Source organism: Ranitomeya imitator, chromosome 4 (genome assembly GCF_032444005.1).
Source record: "Ranitomeya imitator isolate aRanImi1 chromosome 4, aRanImi1.pri, whole genome shotgun sequence".
NCBI classification, from domain to species: domain Eukaryota; kingdom Metazoa; phylum Chordata; class Amphibia; order Anura; family Dendrobatidae; genus Ranitomeya; species Ranitomeya imitator.
In genome coordinates this window covers 681,363,495-681,380,109 of record NC_091285.1, presented here as the reverse complement: position 1 = coordinate 681,380,109, position 16,615 = coordinate 681,363,495, and the positions used below count along the sequence as shown (strand labels likewise).

General features: G+C 45.2%; 1 protein-coding gene across 2 annotated transcripts in view; it reads left to right on the top strand.

Moving 5' to 3' along the window:
• The window catches only part of LOC138677337 (uncharacterized), a 64,774-nt gene extending 50,421 nt beyond the window's left edge, over positions 1-14,353 (top strand). For both annotated transcript variants that reach the window (XM_069767389.1, XM_069767388.1), the window contains exons 2-6: positions 5,245-5,461; positions 6,807-6,945; positions 7,312-7,436; positions 8,835-8,887; positions 9,948-14,353. In XM_069767389.1, coding sequence (XP_069623490.1) covers positions 5,259-5,461; positions 6,807-6,945; positions 7,312-7,436; positions 8,835-8,887; positions 9,948-10,771 — 1,344 coding nt within the window. In that variant the 5' untranslated portion in view covers positions 5,245-5,258 and the 3' untranslated portion in view covers positions 10,772-14,353. The remainder of the gene's footprint in view (positions 1-5,244; positions 5,462-6,806; positions 6,946-7,311; positions 7,437-8,834; positions 8,888-9,947) is intronic.
• Positions 14,354-16,615: the final 2,262 nt, after the last annotated feature.

Sequence of the window (16,615 nt, the reverse complement as noted above, 5' to 3'; positions counted from 1 at the left end):
GAGACATCATTAAATTTAGCACTGGAATCAAACACGACTCTGATCTGGTCTGGTTTCTTAGGGTGGTATACTCCGAACATGGGTAGGAACCAGCATTCTTCAGAGTCTTTGAGAGTGGGAGCTAGTTCTGCGTGACGGTTTTCAAAAATCTTTGACATGAAGGAGAAAAAGTGATCTTTCATCTCTGGTTTCTTTTGCAGATTACGAATGAGAGAGGAGAAACGTTGTAATGCCTGATTTCTGTTGTTCGGTAGACGTGGTCTGTGGGTTTTGAAGGGAAGAGGTGCGACCCAGCTGTTGGTCTCATCTTTAACGAGTCCCTTGTCCATTACCTCTAAGAACAACTTGTCCTCTACCGACATTGCCACTTGGTTGTCCTGCTTAGTTCTCTGGAAGACTGTGCCCCCTAACTGATCCTCATAGCTTCCCGACACTATACTGCTGTCGTGAGTAAAGTCTATTAAATGATCAGGTAGTTGGATGCTGTGTGGCAGTTCCCTGACATGGAACTCATTGTTACAAGGTTGAAACAGAGATGGACGTCCTTTCTCCAATGTATTTGTCAGCATGCTTGTCACAGAAGATGGGGCGTGCATGCGTCCCAAGCATACGTTGCCAATTATGACCCATCCTAGGTCTAGCCTTTGGGCATAGGGAGCATTGTGGAGTCCGTTGATATGACGTCTCACTTTATGAACCTGTAGGATATCTCTCCCCAACAGCAGAATTATCTGGGCCTGATGGTCGAGTTCCGGTATGAGGTGTGCTATTTGTTTTAAGTGAGCGTGATGGATTGCTACATCTGGCGTAGGGATTTCAGATCTGTTGTCTGGGATCTGGTTACATTCGATGATCGTAGGTAGTGGTAGGCAGAATTGTCCGTCTAAAGACTCGATCTGGTAGTCAGTAGCTTTCCTGCCTGCTGTTGTCACAGTACCTGCACACGTCTTTAAGGAGTAGGGAGTGCTTGGCCCTTTGATGTTGAATAGGTCAAAGAACGTTGATCTAGCCAAGGATCGATTACCGTATATACTCGAGTATAAGCCGACCCGAGTATAAGCCGACCCCCCTAATTTTGCCACAAAAAACTGGGAAAACTTATTGACTCGAGTATAAGCCTAGGGTGGAAATGCAGCATTTACCGGTGAATTTCAAAAATAAAAATAGATAATTATTTCCCCATAGCTGTGCCATACAGTGCTCTGCACCGTTCATATTTCCCCATAGCTGTGCCATATACGGTGCTCTGCACCGTTCACTGTGCCCCATAGATGTGCCATATACGGTGCCCTGCACCGTTCACTGTGCCCCATAGATGTGCCATATACGGTGCCCTGCACCGTTTACTGTGCCCCATAGATGTGCCATATACGGTGCTCTGCACCGTTCACTGTGCCCCATAGATGTGCCATATACGGTGCTCTGCACCGTTCACTGTGCCCCATAGATGTGCCATATACGGTGCTCTGCACAGTTCACTGTGCCCCATAGATGTGCCATATACGGTGCTCTGCACCGTTCACTGTGCCCCATAGATGTGCCATATACGGTGCTCTGCACCGTTCACTGTGCCCCATAGATGTGCCATATACGGTGCTCTGCACCGTTCACTGCTGCTGCAATAAAAAAAAAAACACACATACTCACCTCCCTTGATTGCAGCTCCCGGCGTCTCGTTCCGGCGCCTCCATCTTCCCGGCGTCTCTGCTCTGACTGATCAGGCAGAGGGCGCCGCGCACACTATATGAGTCATCGCGCCCTCTGCCTGAACAGTCAGAGCGCAGACGCCGGGAAGATGGAGGCGCCGGCCGGGAAGATGGAGCGACGCTCGGCGGCTGGAACGAGGACAGGTGAATATGCTATACTTACCTAGTCCTGGCGATCCTCGCGCTGTCCCTCTGCCTGGTCTTCGGTGCCGCAGCTTCTTTCTCTATCAGCGGTCACCGGCACCGCTGATTAGAGGAATGAATAGGCGGCTCCACCCCTATGGGAGGTGGAGCCGCTTATTCATTTCTGTAATGAGCGGTCCCACGTGACTGCTGAAGAGGGGAAGAAGCTGCAGCACAGAAGACCGTGGGACGGCAGGGACAGCGCGAGGATCGCTGGGACTAGGTAAGTAAAATTTTGGGCTGAAAATCTCGGCTTATACTCGAGTATATACGGTACTTTGGTCATCTAAGATAGCATACAGTCTTACAGCTTGGTCTCTATGGCCCTTCGGGTATACTTTGACGAGGCATATTTTTGAACAGGACCTACTGTCTATTGTCCCTTTGCAGACCCCGGTGCATTGTGAAGTGATCTCTGGCGTAGCTGTATCAGTGTTCCTTTCCTCCCCGCCATGCTCACTGTCAGCTGGCGTGTTTTGTGTACTCCATGGAGCTGGGCCAGGGTGTAGAGCGGTGTTATGATCTGTGGTGCCACATTCTGTGCATTTTACACTGACCTTGCAATCCTTGGCGAGATGAGCTGTGGACGAGCAGCACTTGTAGCAGATACCGTTTTCTTTCAGGAAGCTTCTGCGATCTGGAATAGATTTTCCTCTGAAGGCTCTGCATTTCAGGAGAGGATGAGGCTTCTGATGAAGTGGGCACTGCTTGTCAGGGTCCTGCACCTTTGTCTCTGATTGGGAGCAGCCAGCAGACCTGTAATTAGAACCTGGAGAAGAAACATAAGTCTTGTGTACTTCCACAGATGTTCTGCGTGGATTTGCAGGTGGTGATGGTGTGGCATATGGTATTGCAAAGTCAAAGCTGGGATCGTTTCTAATTCTTGCTTGTTGGTGTATGAAGTCTACAAAAACGGAGAAGGGAGGGAATGGAACGCTGTGTTTGTATTTGTACGTGGAACCATGTGTGAGCCACCTCTCCTGTAGATTGTAGGGCAACTTCTGGACTATAGGGTTAACACCTCTGGCTGTGTCGAGAAATGCAAGTCCCTGTAGGTCGTCCTCGTATTTGGCAACTTGGACTTCCTTTAGCAAGTCGCTTAGCTCTCTAAGTTTCTGGAGACCTTTGTTAGATATTTTAGGAAAGTCATCGATTCTTTTGAACAAGGCTCTTTCTATTACTTCTGCTGAGCCGTAACACTCATCCAGCCTTTTCCCGATCTCTTTGAGGCCAGTCTCAGGGCGGTTTATATTAATGTCTCTGATCCTTACTGCTTGTTTGACCGACTCTTCTCCCAGGTATTTGACTAACAGGTCTATCTCTTCCCTGTGTTGTAGCCCCAAGTCTCTAATGACATTTTGGAAGGAAGCTTTCCAAGCTCTGTAACCTTCAGCTCGGTCAGTGAATTTCATGAGTCCCTTGGCAACCAGTTCACGTCGTGTGAAGAACTTGGCAAATTCTGTCGTGAACCGGTTGTCAGCAGAGTATACTGGTGATGGGTCGCCCTGATAGTGATGTGAGGTGCGTTCGTACCTGTTAGTGTCCTCATGGTAGCACCAGCCGGTGTCGTATTGCTTCGGCCTGATGTACAGTGCGTCAGCAGGGTGATCCGCGTTGGTTACCTGATGAGGGGCAAGGTAGTCATTAGCAGAGTTGTTTTGCCTCACATTTTCGAGTTTGTTTTTGTCCTGAGCCTCGTGACGACTCTCGCTCACTTCGCTGGAGGTGTCGTATTCTGGTTTTGGTACTGGTTCAGGGTTATAGTTTGGATCAGGAAGGTCATTAACATACTGAGATGTGCGTTGTGGTGAGTCTTGCAGTGGAAACTCCAGACTCGACGTACTGCTTTGGCTATGCAGCTTGGGATTTTGCGCGGCTTCTAGCGATTCTGCTTCGGCCAGGGCTGCGGCAGCTTCCCTTTTTGCTGCTAGGCTTTCTAAGGCGGCATCCACACGTGCCTTCTCTAACTGCGACCTTCTCTTTTGATCGGCTCTCTCTAAGCGCGACCTTCTCTCTTGATCAGCTCTCTCTTCATCTATGCGTGCTTTTTCTAATTTAAGTTGCATCTCTTGGTCAGCAAAGCTCGCTCGTATTTTGGCAGCTTCAGCATTTGCGCGGGCAATGGCGACAGCGCTGCTGATGGATGTTGTCTTTGAGGAGACGGAAGTAACAGATCTTGTCCTATGTGATTTGTGAGACATGGTGTCTTGGGAAAGTGCTTGGCTGTGCAGAGATTGCTGTAGCTGTATTTAGTCTCTGAGTAGCCGGTGACTTGAATCCCACTAGTTGGATGGCTGCCGTTTCACTGTTCTGTCCTCACTAGCTGAGGCAGGCTCATACGTAGCTATACAGTCAGCTAAACCGCTATACCGGGGTCCAATAAGGAGACTGTGGTTGAGTCTGTGCTTTATTAAACGTAGTGGTATATTGATGCGGTGAAACTGTGAACAATGATATACATAGAATCAGTGCATGGCATAGAACAGATACATAATACACATGATATACATTATGCCTAACATTTAGAAGGCTAGTGACTAAACTAGGAGTACAACTGGCTAGGCTAGGCTAATATGGGGCAGAAATATCTATAGGAAGCATAAAGACATACCGGCAATGCAATCGCAAGGGGGATGAAGTGAAGCGTCTTTCCTTGAAGGCAGACTGAGAAAAGTGAAAGGAAAAATGGAGGGAAATGGAGGCTGAGCTACCATAATGCATTGCAAAGGAGGAGGAGAATGAGACATGGATAATACAAAAACAAGATTGAACTGCCAACATAACTCTGGCCGCTAGAGGGAGCCAAAGCATCACAGATGAATAAAGGCATGAATATATCAATACGTATACTGAGGAAACTGCAATTATGCAAGCAAATAATCAGAGTAACAATATTAGATGGCGGAGACAGAACAGTTATATTCTTGTACATAGGGGACAATATTATAGTAGTTATGTTCTCGTACATAGGGGCAGTATTATAGTAGTTATATTCTTGTACATAGGGGCAGTATTAAAGTAGTTATATTCTTGCACATAGGAGCAGTATTATAGTATTTATATTCTTGTACACAGGGGCAGTATTATAGTAGTTATATTCCTGTACATAAGAGCAGTATTATAGTAGTTATATTCTTGTACATAGGGGCAGTATTATAGTAGTTATATTCTTGTACATATGGGCAGCATTACAGTAGTTATAGTCTTGTATATAGGAGCAGTATTATAGAAACTGTATTTCTCTTCTTATAAGGCAGTAATATATAGATAATAAATGATAATTTTATTTATATAGGCGCCAACATATTCCGCAGTGCTATAGATCACTTATTTAGCTAAACTTTGTTTTTTACAGTATTATATGCCACTATGGCATCCAGCCGGCTTCGTGTGGCAGTGATTGGGGCTGGATCTGCTGGACTTTGCAGTGCGCGTCATATTCTTTCAAGACCATTAACTTTTGAGCCCCCAGTGGTGTACGAGACGACGGGTCAAGTGGGGGGAACTTGGGTTTACATAGAGGACCCAAGGAATGACTTCTATACACATTCCAGTATGTACAGAGATTTGAAGTAAGTCCTATATAATAATATTATCGCACAGTTTGCTTTCCGTTGTCTTTAGTTATAGGACTGATAGATGTAATAAAATGGCATTATGGGATGTTCTAATGTTCTGTAGTCGTACGGATTGTTTTATTTCTTTGATTTACAATTATTATAATCACTTTATCTGTAATCTAATCTGGATTTACTATCTATATATATATATTTTTTCTTTCCTTGGTCAGTGGTCGCATGTTAAATTCAGACCTTTATTATTTTTCATCTGGTTTTAGGTTAACATTATTCCCATGGTCCTGTATATAGCAACGGCTAGAGTCACTTCAACATACAATATAAACACATTTCCACATGGTGGGTACCAGGAGAAAAAAAGAAGTGAAAATGAAAGTACTATTAAAACTTAATAAATTTATTTAGAAAATCTTCTTAAAAAGTGTATAACACATACAATAAAATAGACATAAAGGGGGGAAAACGGAAACCTCCAAATACCTAGGAGGCACACCACAGCACAAAGGTATGAGCTAGGGATCCAAAGCACCTAAATCAATCTCACATGTGTATCAGATAATAGAAAGCAAGCCTAAAGAGATCCCAGAGAAAGTACTAATACAAAGCAGCGCACAGAGATATATGTGTAATATTAGTGTGCAGAACTGGAGGAAGGGTGTATGGTATCTAAAAAGGCAAAGGAAGGCCCCTAGAAAGTTAGCCTGCGAATCCGCTATAGCAGTAAATCTGGGGAGTGAGAATTTCACTATATATGCCAGGAGATTATTCCATATTATACCTGATCACAGTTCAAAAAGGCAGGATGGTTACCTGTGGTCTCAATGTCCAGAGTCTGTGCGCCTAGGAAGGATAAAGGTAGAGTGGTGTGGGAGCCCCCCGCGCCCAACAAGCGCCGTTTCGCTGTGTAGCATCGTCAAAAATGGGGCGTGGATTTTTTTCCATGTGGAAATGTGTTTATATTTTAGGTTAACATTGCATTTTTTCCTTAAAGGGATTGTTTACCAAAGGATTTTTATTTTTTAAGATCTTAGTTAATAAAAAAAAAGAAAAAACCCTATAATAACCTTTACTAATTTCCCACAACTTCCATTGGGATGCTTCACTGATCCGCTATGGTCTCTACTTCCTCTTTTCATCTTGACGCACAGGAAATAGCAGGAAATGGCTCAGCCAATCACTGCTCTTGGAGTGGACCCGCCCCTGTCCGCGATTGAGCACTATTTCCTGTGTTTTAAAACAAGAGCAGGAGGAAGAGATCATCGATGAACCTGTAATTATTGTCTGATATTTACTGGTGTAATGGAGAAGTGAATATATTCTCCATCCCTCACTATCGTAGGACGAATCTTCCTAAAGAGATAATGGAATTTCCAGATTTTCCCTTCGATCCCTCCCTGCCTTCGTTCATCCATCACTCAGAAGTTCTGAAATATCTGGAGGAATACACAGATAAATTCTCTATCCGACCACACATCAAGGTAAGACCATGTCGGGCCGGGAACAGAACTTCCACTGGACTTGTAGACTAGCAAGATTTGAGGGTACTTTGACCATATTGAAACTTACAAGCAATGCATCATGGGAGGCAATATGCGAATTAGCTCTCCTCCAGAAGGAAGAACATTTTCTAATTTCAACAATCTGGGCACCCTTTTGTTTTCTCATCATTAGTACAGAGATGGGTATGATGTGTTCACGAGGGTGCTGTGATGTCACATGTCTGACATCACCAAACATTGGGAGACCACCTGGGGGTCCTTCCAGATATGACTGTAGAACAAATAAAACCTTTTATAACCGGTCCACATCATATAAACTTACCCCCGTCCTCTTGCACTTTGCAGTTCAACACTCGGGTGGTGTCCATCTCCCCTGTGATTGGAGACCACGAGCCGGTTTCCTGGCGGGTGACTGCCAAAAATCGAGAAGAAGAGGTGGAAAAATTTGATGCCATCATGGTGTGTGTGGGGTGAGTATTCGCTCACTTCCTTATTGTCCAAAAATATTTTTTCCCAAAAAAATATGTTCACCTTCTGAGCGAGAGCTCTCGGATCAGGTCTGAAGAAAACATTTTTGTACAGGTGCCACCTCCTGAGCATTTGTACAAGAGAGAAAGTAGGGATTGGTAGACGATGTCGATGGGTATCAGATGCCAATGGGGATGCTGACCCCGAAAATTACTCCACTGAGGTACAGGAAAGATATATATCTTGGTACCGTGTTAGCCAGTAGATAGAAAAATATTTAGTCCTCAGTGGTTGATACCTTTTAATGGCTAACAGAAAAGATGGTAAATTGCAAGCTTTCGAGACTACTCCGGTCTCTTCATCAAAGTCTATGCCTGATAGAAAGACCTGAGTAGTCTTGAAAGCTTGCAATTTGTTACCATCTTTTCAGTTAGCCATTAAAAGTTATCAACCACTGAGGACTCTCAATTCTACTGTAAATATTTTTCCAATGAGGTAGTAATCGTCTGCACCCAGTTCTTTGACAAGAAACTTGCGTTCACACTGAGTTTTTTTTGCTGAGTTTGTGGAGCTGAAAAATTCAAAACTTTGAGGTTCTACTCAGTTTTTTTCCCTGAAAATTCTGTAGAAAGACTCATTTGGCATGTTAACATTGAGTTCTGGTAGGAGATTTTGGAGCAGAAATTTGGCAAAAACTCTCCAAATCCTCCTCAAAAACACTGTATGTTCTCTCCCCACTCTTACTATGTTAACGCTGAGGTTTTTTGCTGAGTTGTTTCAGCAATTTTTGATCACAGATTTGGAGAGTTTCTGCTTCGAAAACTCAGAGACAAAAATACTTTGTGCAAATATTGTGTTTTTTTTTTTGAGGAGTTCACAAATCATGTTTTTTTAAGTACTAAGTACTTCAGGAAACTCTCCTTTTTGGGAGGTATGTACACACAAGGTCTTTAGATACTCAAAATACTCCTAGAAAACTCACTGTTCGCATACCCTATGTCTATGCGCACAAAGAGTCTTTTTGAAGAGTTTTTTTTCGACAGACAACTGAGCAGAACCTTCATATTTTTGACGGTTTAACATTTTTGAGACGGATTTGGAGAGTTTCCTCCAAGCTAAAAAAAAACTCTTTGTGAACTTAGCCACTGACCGGATACTTGAAGATTTGGAGTAAGACTTGGAGAGTTCCTGCTCCAAATCCTCTGTGTGCCCATACCCTGGAGGTCCAGCTGGTGGTCCTCGGATGGAGCTGGTGTCTGGAGGGTTGACTAGAGTTCAGCAGTAGATGTTCTTCCATGTCTGCTCCACTTGAGTTCCTCATTATTTTCTTCATGACCTTTCTCCAGTCCTCTCTGATTACTCCGGTCGCCATGTGTGACATTGTGTCCCATTCCCCGCAGACATTACTCTCATCCCTACATCCCTGAGATTGAAGGACTAAAGGACTTTCAAGGTGAGAAATGGAGAATGAGAACGAAAGGAACGATCCTCCGTGAGAGTTTTCCTTGGTAGTGACGATCCCGATCCTTGACCCGGTTGAATGTATGGACTCTCCCATGGGTCGTTAGTTCCTGCTCATGCTACATGTTATCCTTTCTAGATAAAAATCATGTTGTTAGCGCCATGTTATTTTTCCGGCACATGTATTATTTTATCAAGAGGTTTTAAAGACAGGCTGCAAACATGGTATAAAGGAGGGGTCCAAAAATGTTTGCGATACTAATACAAAATTGATGGCCGTCACCAATCATCTGAAGGTCTTCTTCATTGTTTGCCCAATGTACAGCGCCGAACATATGGTTGTGGCTGTGCCTGGGTCTGCAGCTACCTGTCCGCGACTGTCGGTCCTACAGTTGGGTCTTCTGTCTTCGTTTTGGGTCATCGGCTATTTCTGGCGGGTAGTACCGCTCACACCATCTCTTTTGTATTGCGCCCCATGATTGTGTGGAGTTTAGTGAGTGTAAAACCCGTCCAGAAGATTCCAGAGGCCCAGAAAACAGATATGATCTTATCAGGGAACAGGCTGCATTGGGACAGGTACAGGGAGTGTTAACGCCTTCTCAGTTCTATATAATTAAACAAAATAATTATTCTAGAATTGCAAAAAAATAAAAAATCAGATTTGGGCAAATATGAATTCTTCTGAAAATTGCATGCGATTTCAATTCACTGATTTCTAATTTTTTATGTTTTTTTTATATTTTCCTAAGGCAGAATTCTTAGCAAAAACACTGAGAAAAGTAATAAAGTTCTGCATACCTACAGCCACCACTAGAGGGAGCTCACTGCATACTGTTTATCCAGTTTGCACCCAGCTCCATAGTTCCCTCTAGTGGTAGATGCTGGTAGCCAGAATGTTATAATTAGGCTTTATGCAGGGGCTTTGGAACTCTGTATCAGAAAAATGGAGCTCCAAACTCTAAAATTGTATATAATAAAATGGATAAAAATTATATATACATTATAAAGGAAAAATTGAGTTATATTGAGTTTTTTTTTAATTGGTTTTGTAGGACAAGTGATGCACAGCCATTTCTACCGCTATCCGGAGGTCTTCTCTTCACGTTCAGTAGTCATTTTGGGCTGCGGACCTTCAGGCGTAGACATAGCCATGGAGCTGTCTCTTCATGCCGATCAGGTCATTTTGAGCCATCGCGGTCCTCCTCTAACATGGACCCCACCAGGAAATATCTCAATGGCGCCTCCAGTGGTCAGTGCTGCTCCTAACACCCTAGTATGTGAGGATGGAAGGAAGATCCAGGCAGATACTTTGATTTTCTGCACTGGTTACAAGTACAATTACCCATTTTTTGCATCTGGGGCAGAACATGGTGATATACTGGACTGGGGATTTTTGGAGGGTGAAGATATAGAAAGCCCAGATCTAGGGAAGGGTCACCTACCGCCCCTATATAATCAACTTATCCATGCCCGATACCCCACCCTGGGCTTCATTGGGGCCTGTAAAATTGTGGTGCCATTCCCTCTCGTTCACTGCCAGGCCCAGTTTTTCCTGTTAGTGCTGGAGGGTAAACGCCCATTGCCCCCTCCGGAGCTGATGCTTTCTGAGTGCCGCCAACAGCTAATAAAGCACCGAGCTTCGGGGTTACCGCTCAAGTATCTTTACCGCCTTGGGCTGAACCAGTGGGAATATAACCAGTGGCTGGCGGACGCGGCAGGCTTCGAGCCACTGGCCCCGGTGATGAGAAAGTTGTATGAAGTGACTCGCGATTTTAGAGGATCTGACCCGCTCATTTATCGAAAACTCAACTTCAAAATCCTGAACAGAGAAGAGTTTGAGATGTATATGGATGAGACGAAAGAGGCCGAGGTGTAGACTCAACACGAAATGACCTCTCCTTATCGGCCAGTATGGCAGCTACGGGAACCCTGGGGAAGAAGCGAAGAAGCCTGGCTCCAGTTGGCCCCTAACCCATCTCAATGGTGCATAACCCTATACAAGACTATATATCTTCATAGAAAACATGCCAGTCATAAGGATCGTAAGAAGGCCGTAGGGTAGGTACAGCCATTAGGAATGGAAACTTATAGGGGGAATTGGCTGGACCACCCTCAAAGGTACAAACACAAGTGTTACTGCCGGCTGCTGCTGCTAGAGGGAGCTCCATGGATAAAAATGTATACAGCTCCTAATAGTGGGGTACACCGTGTTCTGTAATAGTGGGGTTCACCGTGTTCTGTACTAGTGGGGTACACCGTGTTCTGTAATAGCGGGGTACACCATTTTCTGTAATTGTGGGGCACGCAATGTTCTGTAATAGTGGGGTATGCCATGTTCTGTAATACTGGGGTACACGTCTTCTGTAATAGTGGGGTACGCCGTGTTCTGTAATAGTGGAGTACACCATTTTCTGTAATAGTGGGGTACACCTTATTTTGTAATAGTGGGGTATACCATATTTTGTAATAGTGGGGTACACCATATTTTGTAATAGTGGGGTACGCCATGTTCTGTAATAGTGGGGTATGCAATGTTCTGTAATAGTGGGGTACTGGGGTACGCCGTGTTCTGTAATAGTGGGGTACACCATATTTTGTAATAGTGGAGTACACCGTGTTCTGTAACAGTGGAAAGCGCCATGTTCTGTATTAGTGGGGTACACCGTGTTCTGTAATAGTGGGGTACGCCAAGTTCTGTAATAGTGGGGTACGCCATGTTCTGTAATAGTGGGGTACAGGATGTTATGCTGTCCCCCTTGCACCTCCTAAATAATGCATGTGTCTTTTATTGTATTGCACTGTTGCCTGTCTTTTGGGCAGAGTATGGTGAGGTACTGGACTGGGGATTTTTGTAGGATGAAGATATAGAAAGCCCAGATCTAGGGAAGGGTCACCTACCGCTGCTATCTAATCAACTTATCCATGCCCGAGGTCCCACCCTGGTCTTCAATGGGGACGGTAAAAATGACCTAGCAAGGACTCTGGGAATAATAATGCTGGCCTAGCAGGGAAACAGGAAATAGTAAGGCTTGCCTAGTAGGGACATGGAGAATAGTAAGGCTTGCCTAGTAGGGACATGGAGAATAGTAAGGCTGGCCTAGTAGGGACACAGGAATAGTAAGGCTGGCCTAGTAGGGACACAGGAATAGTAAGGCTGGCCAAGCAGGGACATGGAAAATAGTAACCCTGGCCTAGCAGGGAAATGGGGAATAGTAAGGCTGGCCAAGCAGAGACATTGAGAATAGTAAGGCTGGCCTAGCAGGGAAACTGGGAATAGTAAGGCAGGCCAAGCAGAAACATTGAGAATGGTAAGGCTGGCCTAGCAGGGAAATGGGGAATAGTAAGGCTGGCCTAGTAGGGACACAGAAATAGTAAGGCTGGCCTAGTAGGGACATTGAGAATAGTAAACCTGGTCTAGCAGGGCCTTTGAGAATAGTAAGGCTGGCCTAGCAGGGAAACAGGGAATAGTAAGGGAGGCCAAGCAGCGACATTAATAATAGTAGGGCTGGCTTAGCAGGGCAACAGGGAATAGTAAGGCTGGCCTAGTAGGGACCCAGAAATAGTAAGGCTGGCCTAGTAGCGACACAGGAATAGTAAGGCTGGCCTAGTAGGGACACAGGAATAGTAAGGCTGGCCTAGTAAGGACACAGGACTTGTAAGGCTGGCCTAGTAGGGACACAGGACTAGTAAGGCTGACCTAGCAGGGACATTGAGAATAGTAAGGCTGGCCTAGCAGGGAAACGGAATAGTAAGGCAGGCCAAGCAGGGACATTAAGAATAGTAGGGCTGGCTTATCAGTGAAACAGGGAATAGTAAGGCTGGCCTAGTAGGGACCCAGAAATAGTAAGGCTGGCCTAGTAGGGACACAGAAATAGTAAGGCTGGCCTAGTAGGGACACAGAAATAGGCTGGCCTAGTAAGGACACAGAAATAGTAAGGCTGGCCTAGCAGAGACATAGAAATAGTAAGGCTGGCCTAGTAGGGACACAGAAATAGTAAGGCTGGCCTAGTAGGGACACAGAAATAGTAAGGCTGGCCTAGTAGGGACACAGAAATAGTAAGGCTGGCCTAGTAGGGACACAGAAATAGTAAGGCTGGCCTAGTAGGGACACAGAAATAGTAAGGCTGGCCAAGCAGGGACATTGAGAATAGTAAGGCTGGCCTAGTAAGGACACAGAAATAGTAAGGCTGGCCAAGCAGGGACATTGAGAATAGTAAGGCTGGCCTAGATGGGACACTGGTAGAAGTTGCTGGAACACTGTCCGTTTCTGCCATACACTGAGGAAGATAGGTCTGACAAGCTTATTTACTTGTGTCTTGTCTGTGACTTCATGAGTCTAAGATTTTGTTCACATGTCAGAGTTTTTTGTAAACCCAGAGGTGCACAAAAACCAAATACAAAGGCACATCAGTCACAGATCAAACTGTCCAATTAATGTCTACGGGTTGGTAAAAAACTCAGACACCACTTGTCTGCCTGGCATCTGAGTGCATCCTAGTCCTCGGAGTGCATCCTAGTCCTGTCAGATTGCAATGTCTGCTTGATAGAAGGAGCTTGACAACTTCTCGGGTGCAAAAATGAAAACTGATGGTAAAAACTGACACATTGGCCAAACACTCATGAAAATGTCATCCAAAACTGATGAAAATCAGACTTCATCTTGTGTACAAAAAATACCAACTAGCCTCTGAATAAGCCCTTGCTGAAGCGAAACTGCTAAAACATGTACTGTCACCGGAAATCATTAAAGAGGACCTGCCACTAGGTCAAAAGTGGCCAGTTTTGCTCAAATTTAATTCCCGCTGCTCCCCTGAGTATTCAGTTGTTATTTTTCCATTTTTTAAATCCTCCATATAGTTCCAGAGATATGGGCCTTTCTGTTTAGTGTTAATTTCAACAGTCTATGGGTGCGGTGCTCTCAGGGTACTAATGCAAAGCAGCCTAAGACCCGCCCACGAGGATCCTGTAGGCCACACCTTGTTGGTAAAGACATTGAAAGGTAGCCCTTATCTCTGGAAAAGTATGGTGGATTTTAAAAAAAATGTAATACTCAGGGAAGGAGCAGGCCTTTGTGGCAGAAGTGTTGCATGGAAAGATCTGTGCCAACTATCAACTCTGCCTGTTCCTTCCCAAGTGCTTCCGTAAAGAAATAAAGTAAAAGGAGACAAAAAAGCGATGCGTCTTCTGTTCCTCTGAAAGTAAATGCCGCCCTTAGAATTGAGTCTGTGGAACCCGCTAACAATCTAGTGTACAGGACCCTCTCCCAACACAAATCTGGATGTTGGAAATTCTAGTGTGTGTATGGGGGCCACACCGTGCCGGGACCTATAGGGGCGCACCGTACAGAGGCTATAGGGGCGCACGGTTCCGGGGGCTAGAGGCCTACACAGCTCCAAGTTCTTCTCTAGCGACAGGTTCTAGTTCTCCGTAGTGCTGAGTAGAGCGTGAAACACCCATATTGCAAATACTATTGATTTAAGAAATAAAAAATAATAATTAAATGACGGTTTCTTTTTTACTTTGTAATATTGATGCTGGGGATTCGGAGCTTCGTGTCAGAGCAGTGCTTCTCTTCCTGATATGTAGTCATCATACATAGGGATGGGAGAACATATGAGCCCAGGAGGGGGAAACTGTTATGAATAGGTAATTCAGAACCAATATGGACCTTGAAGTTCAGAGCACACAAGTGACCTGACAAAAACCACAAAACATAGGACGAGCTCTGAGACGTGGAAACTCTGCTGACCGCAATCCCTAAACCTATCAAACCACACTAGAGGTAGCCATGGATTGCGCCTAACGGTCCCTATGCAACTCGGCACAGCCTGAGAAACTAGCTAGTCCTGAAGATAGAAAAATAAGCCTACCTTGCCTCAGAGAAATACCCCAAAGAAAAAGGCAGCCCCCACATATAATGACTGTGAGTTAAGATGAAAATACAAACACAGAGATGAAATAGATTTAGCAAAGCGAGGCCCGACTTACTGAATAGACCGAGGATAGGAAAGATAGCTTTGCGGTCAACACAAAAACCTACAAACAACCACGCAGAGGGGCAAAAAGACCCTCCGCACCGACTAACGGTACGGAGGTGCTCCCTCTGCGTCTCAGAGCTTCCAGCAAGCAAGCAGAACCAAAAAAGCAAGCTGGACAGAAAATATAGCAACAAAAGGACACAAGCAGAACTTAGCTTATGCTGAGCAGACAGGCCACAGGAACGATCCAGGAGGAAGCAAGACCAATACTAGAACATTGACTGGAGGCCAGGATCAAAGCACTAGGTGGAGTTAAATAGAGCAGCACCTAACGACTTAACCTCATCACCTGAGGAAGGAAACTCAGAAGCCGCAGTACCACTCGTGACCACAGGAGGGAGCTTGATCACAGAATTCACAACAGTACCCCCCCCTTGAGGAGGGGTCACCAGAGCCCCCAGGCCGACCAGGATGAGCCATATGAAAGGCACGAACAAGATCGGCAGCATGGACATCAGAGGCAAAGACCCAGGAATTATCTTCCTGACCATAACCCTTCTACTTAACCAGATACTGGAGTTTCCGTCTCGAAACACGAGAATCCAAAATCTTCTCCACTATATACTCCAACTCCCCCTCCACCAAAACCGGGGCAGGAGGATCAACAGATGGAACCACAGGCGCCACGTATCTCCGCAACAATGACCTATGGAATACGTTATGGATGGAAAAAGAATCTGGAAGGGTCAAACGAAAAGACACAGGATTAAGAACCTCAGAAATCCTATACGGGCCAATGAAACGAGGCTTAAACTTAGGAGAGGAAACCTTCATAGGAATATAACGAGATGACAACCAAACCAAATCCCCAACACGAAGTCGGGGACCCACACAGCGTCTGCGATTAGCGAAACGTTGAGCCTTCTCCTGGGACAAGGTCAAATTGTCCACTACATGAGTCCAAATCCGCTGCAACCTGTCCACCACAGTATCCACACCAGGACAGTCCGAAGACTCAACCTGCCCTGAAGAGAAACGAGGATGGAACCCAGAATTGCAGAAAAATGGTGAAACCAAGGTAGCCGAGCTGGCCCGATTATTAAGAGCGAACTCAGACAACGGCAAAAAGGACACCCAATCATCCTGATCAGCAGAAACAAAACATCTCAGATGTTTCCAAGGTCTGATTGGTTCGTTCAGTCTGGCCATTTGTCTGAGGATGGAAAGCCGAGGAAAAAGACAAATCAATGCCCATCCTAGCACAAAAGGCTCGCCAAAACCTCGAAACAAACTGGGAACCTCTGTCAGAAACGATGTTCTCTGGAATGCCATGTAAACGAACCACATGCTGGAAGAACAATGGCACCAAATCAGAGGAGGAAGGTAATTTAGACAAGGGTACCAAATGGATCATCTTAGAGAAGCGATCACAAACTACCCAAATGACCGACATTTTTTGAGAGACGGGGAGATCCGAAATAAAATCCATAGAGATATGTGTCCAAGGCCTCTTCGGGATCGGCAAGGGCAAAAGCAACCCACTGGCACGAGAACAGCAGGGCTTAGCCCGAGCACAAATCCCACAGGACTGCACAAAAGAACACACATCCCGCGACAGAGACGGCCACCAAAAGGATCTAGCCACCAAATCTCTGGTACCAAAGATTCCAGGATGACCAGCCAACACCGAACAATGAACCTCAGAGATAACTTTATTCGTCCACCTATCAGGGACAGTTTCT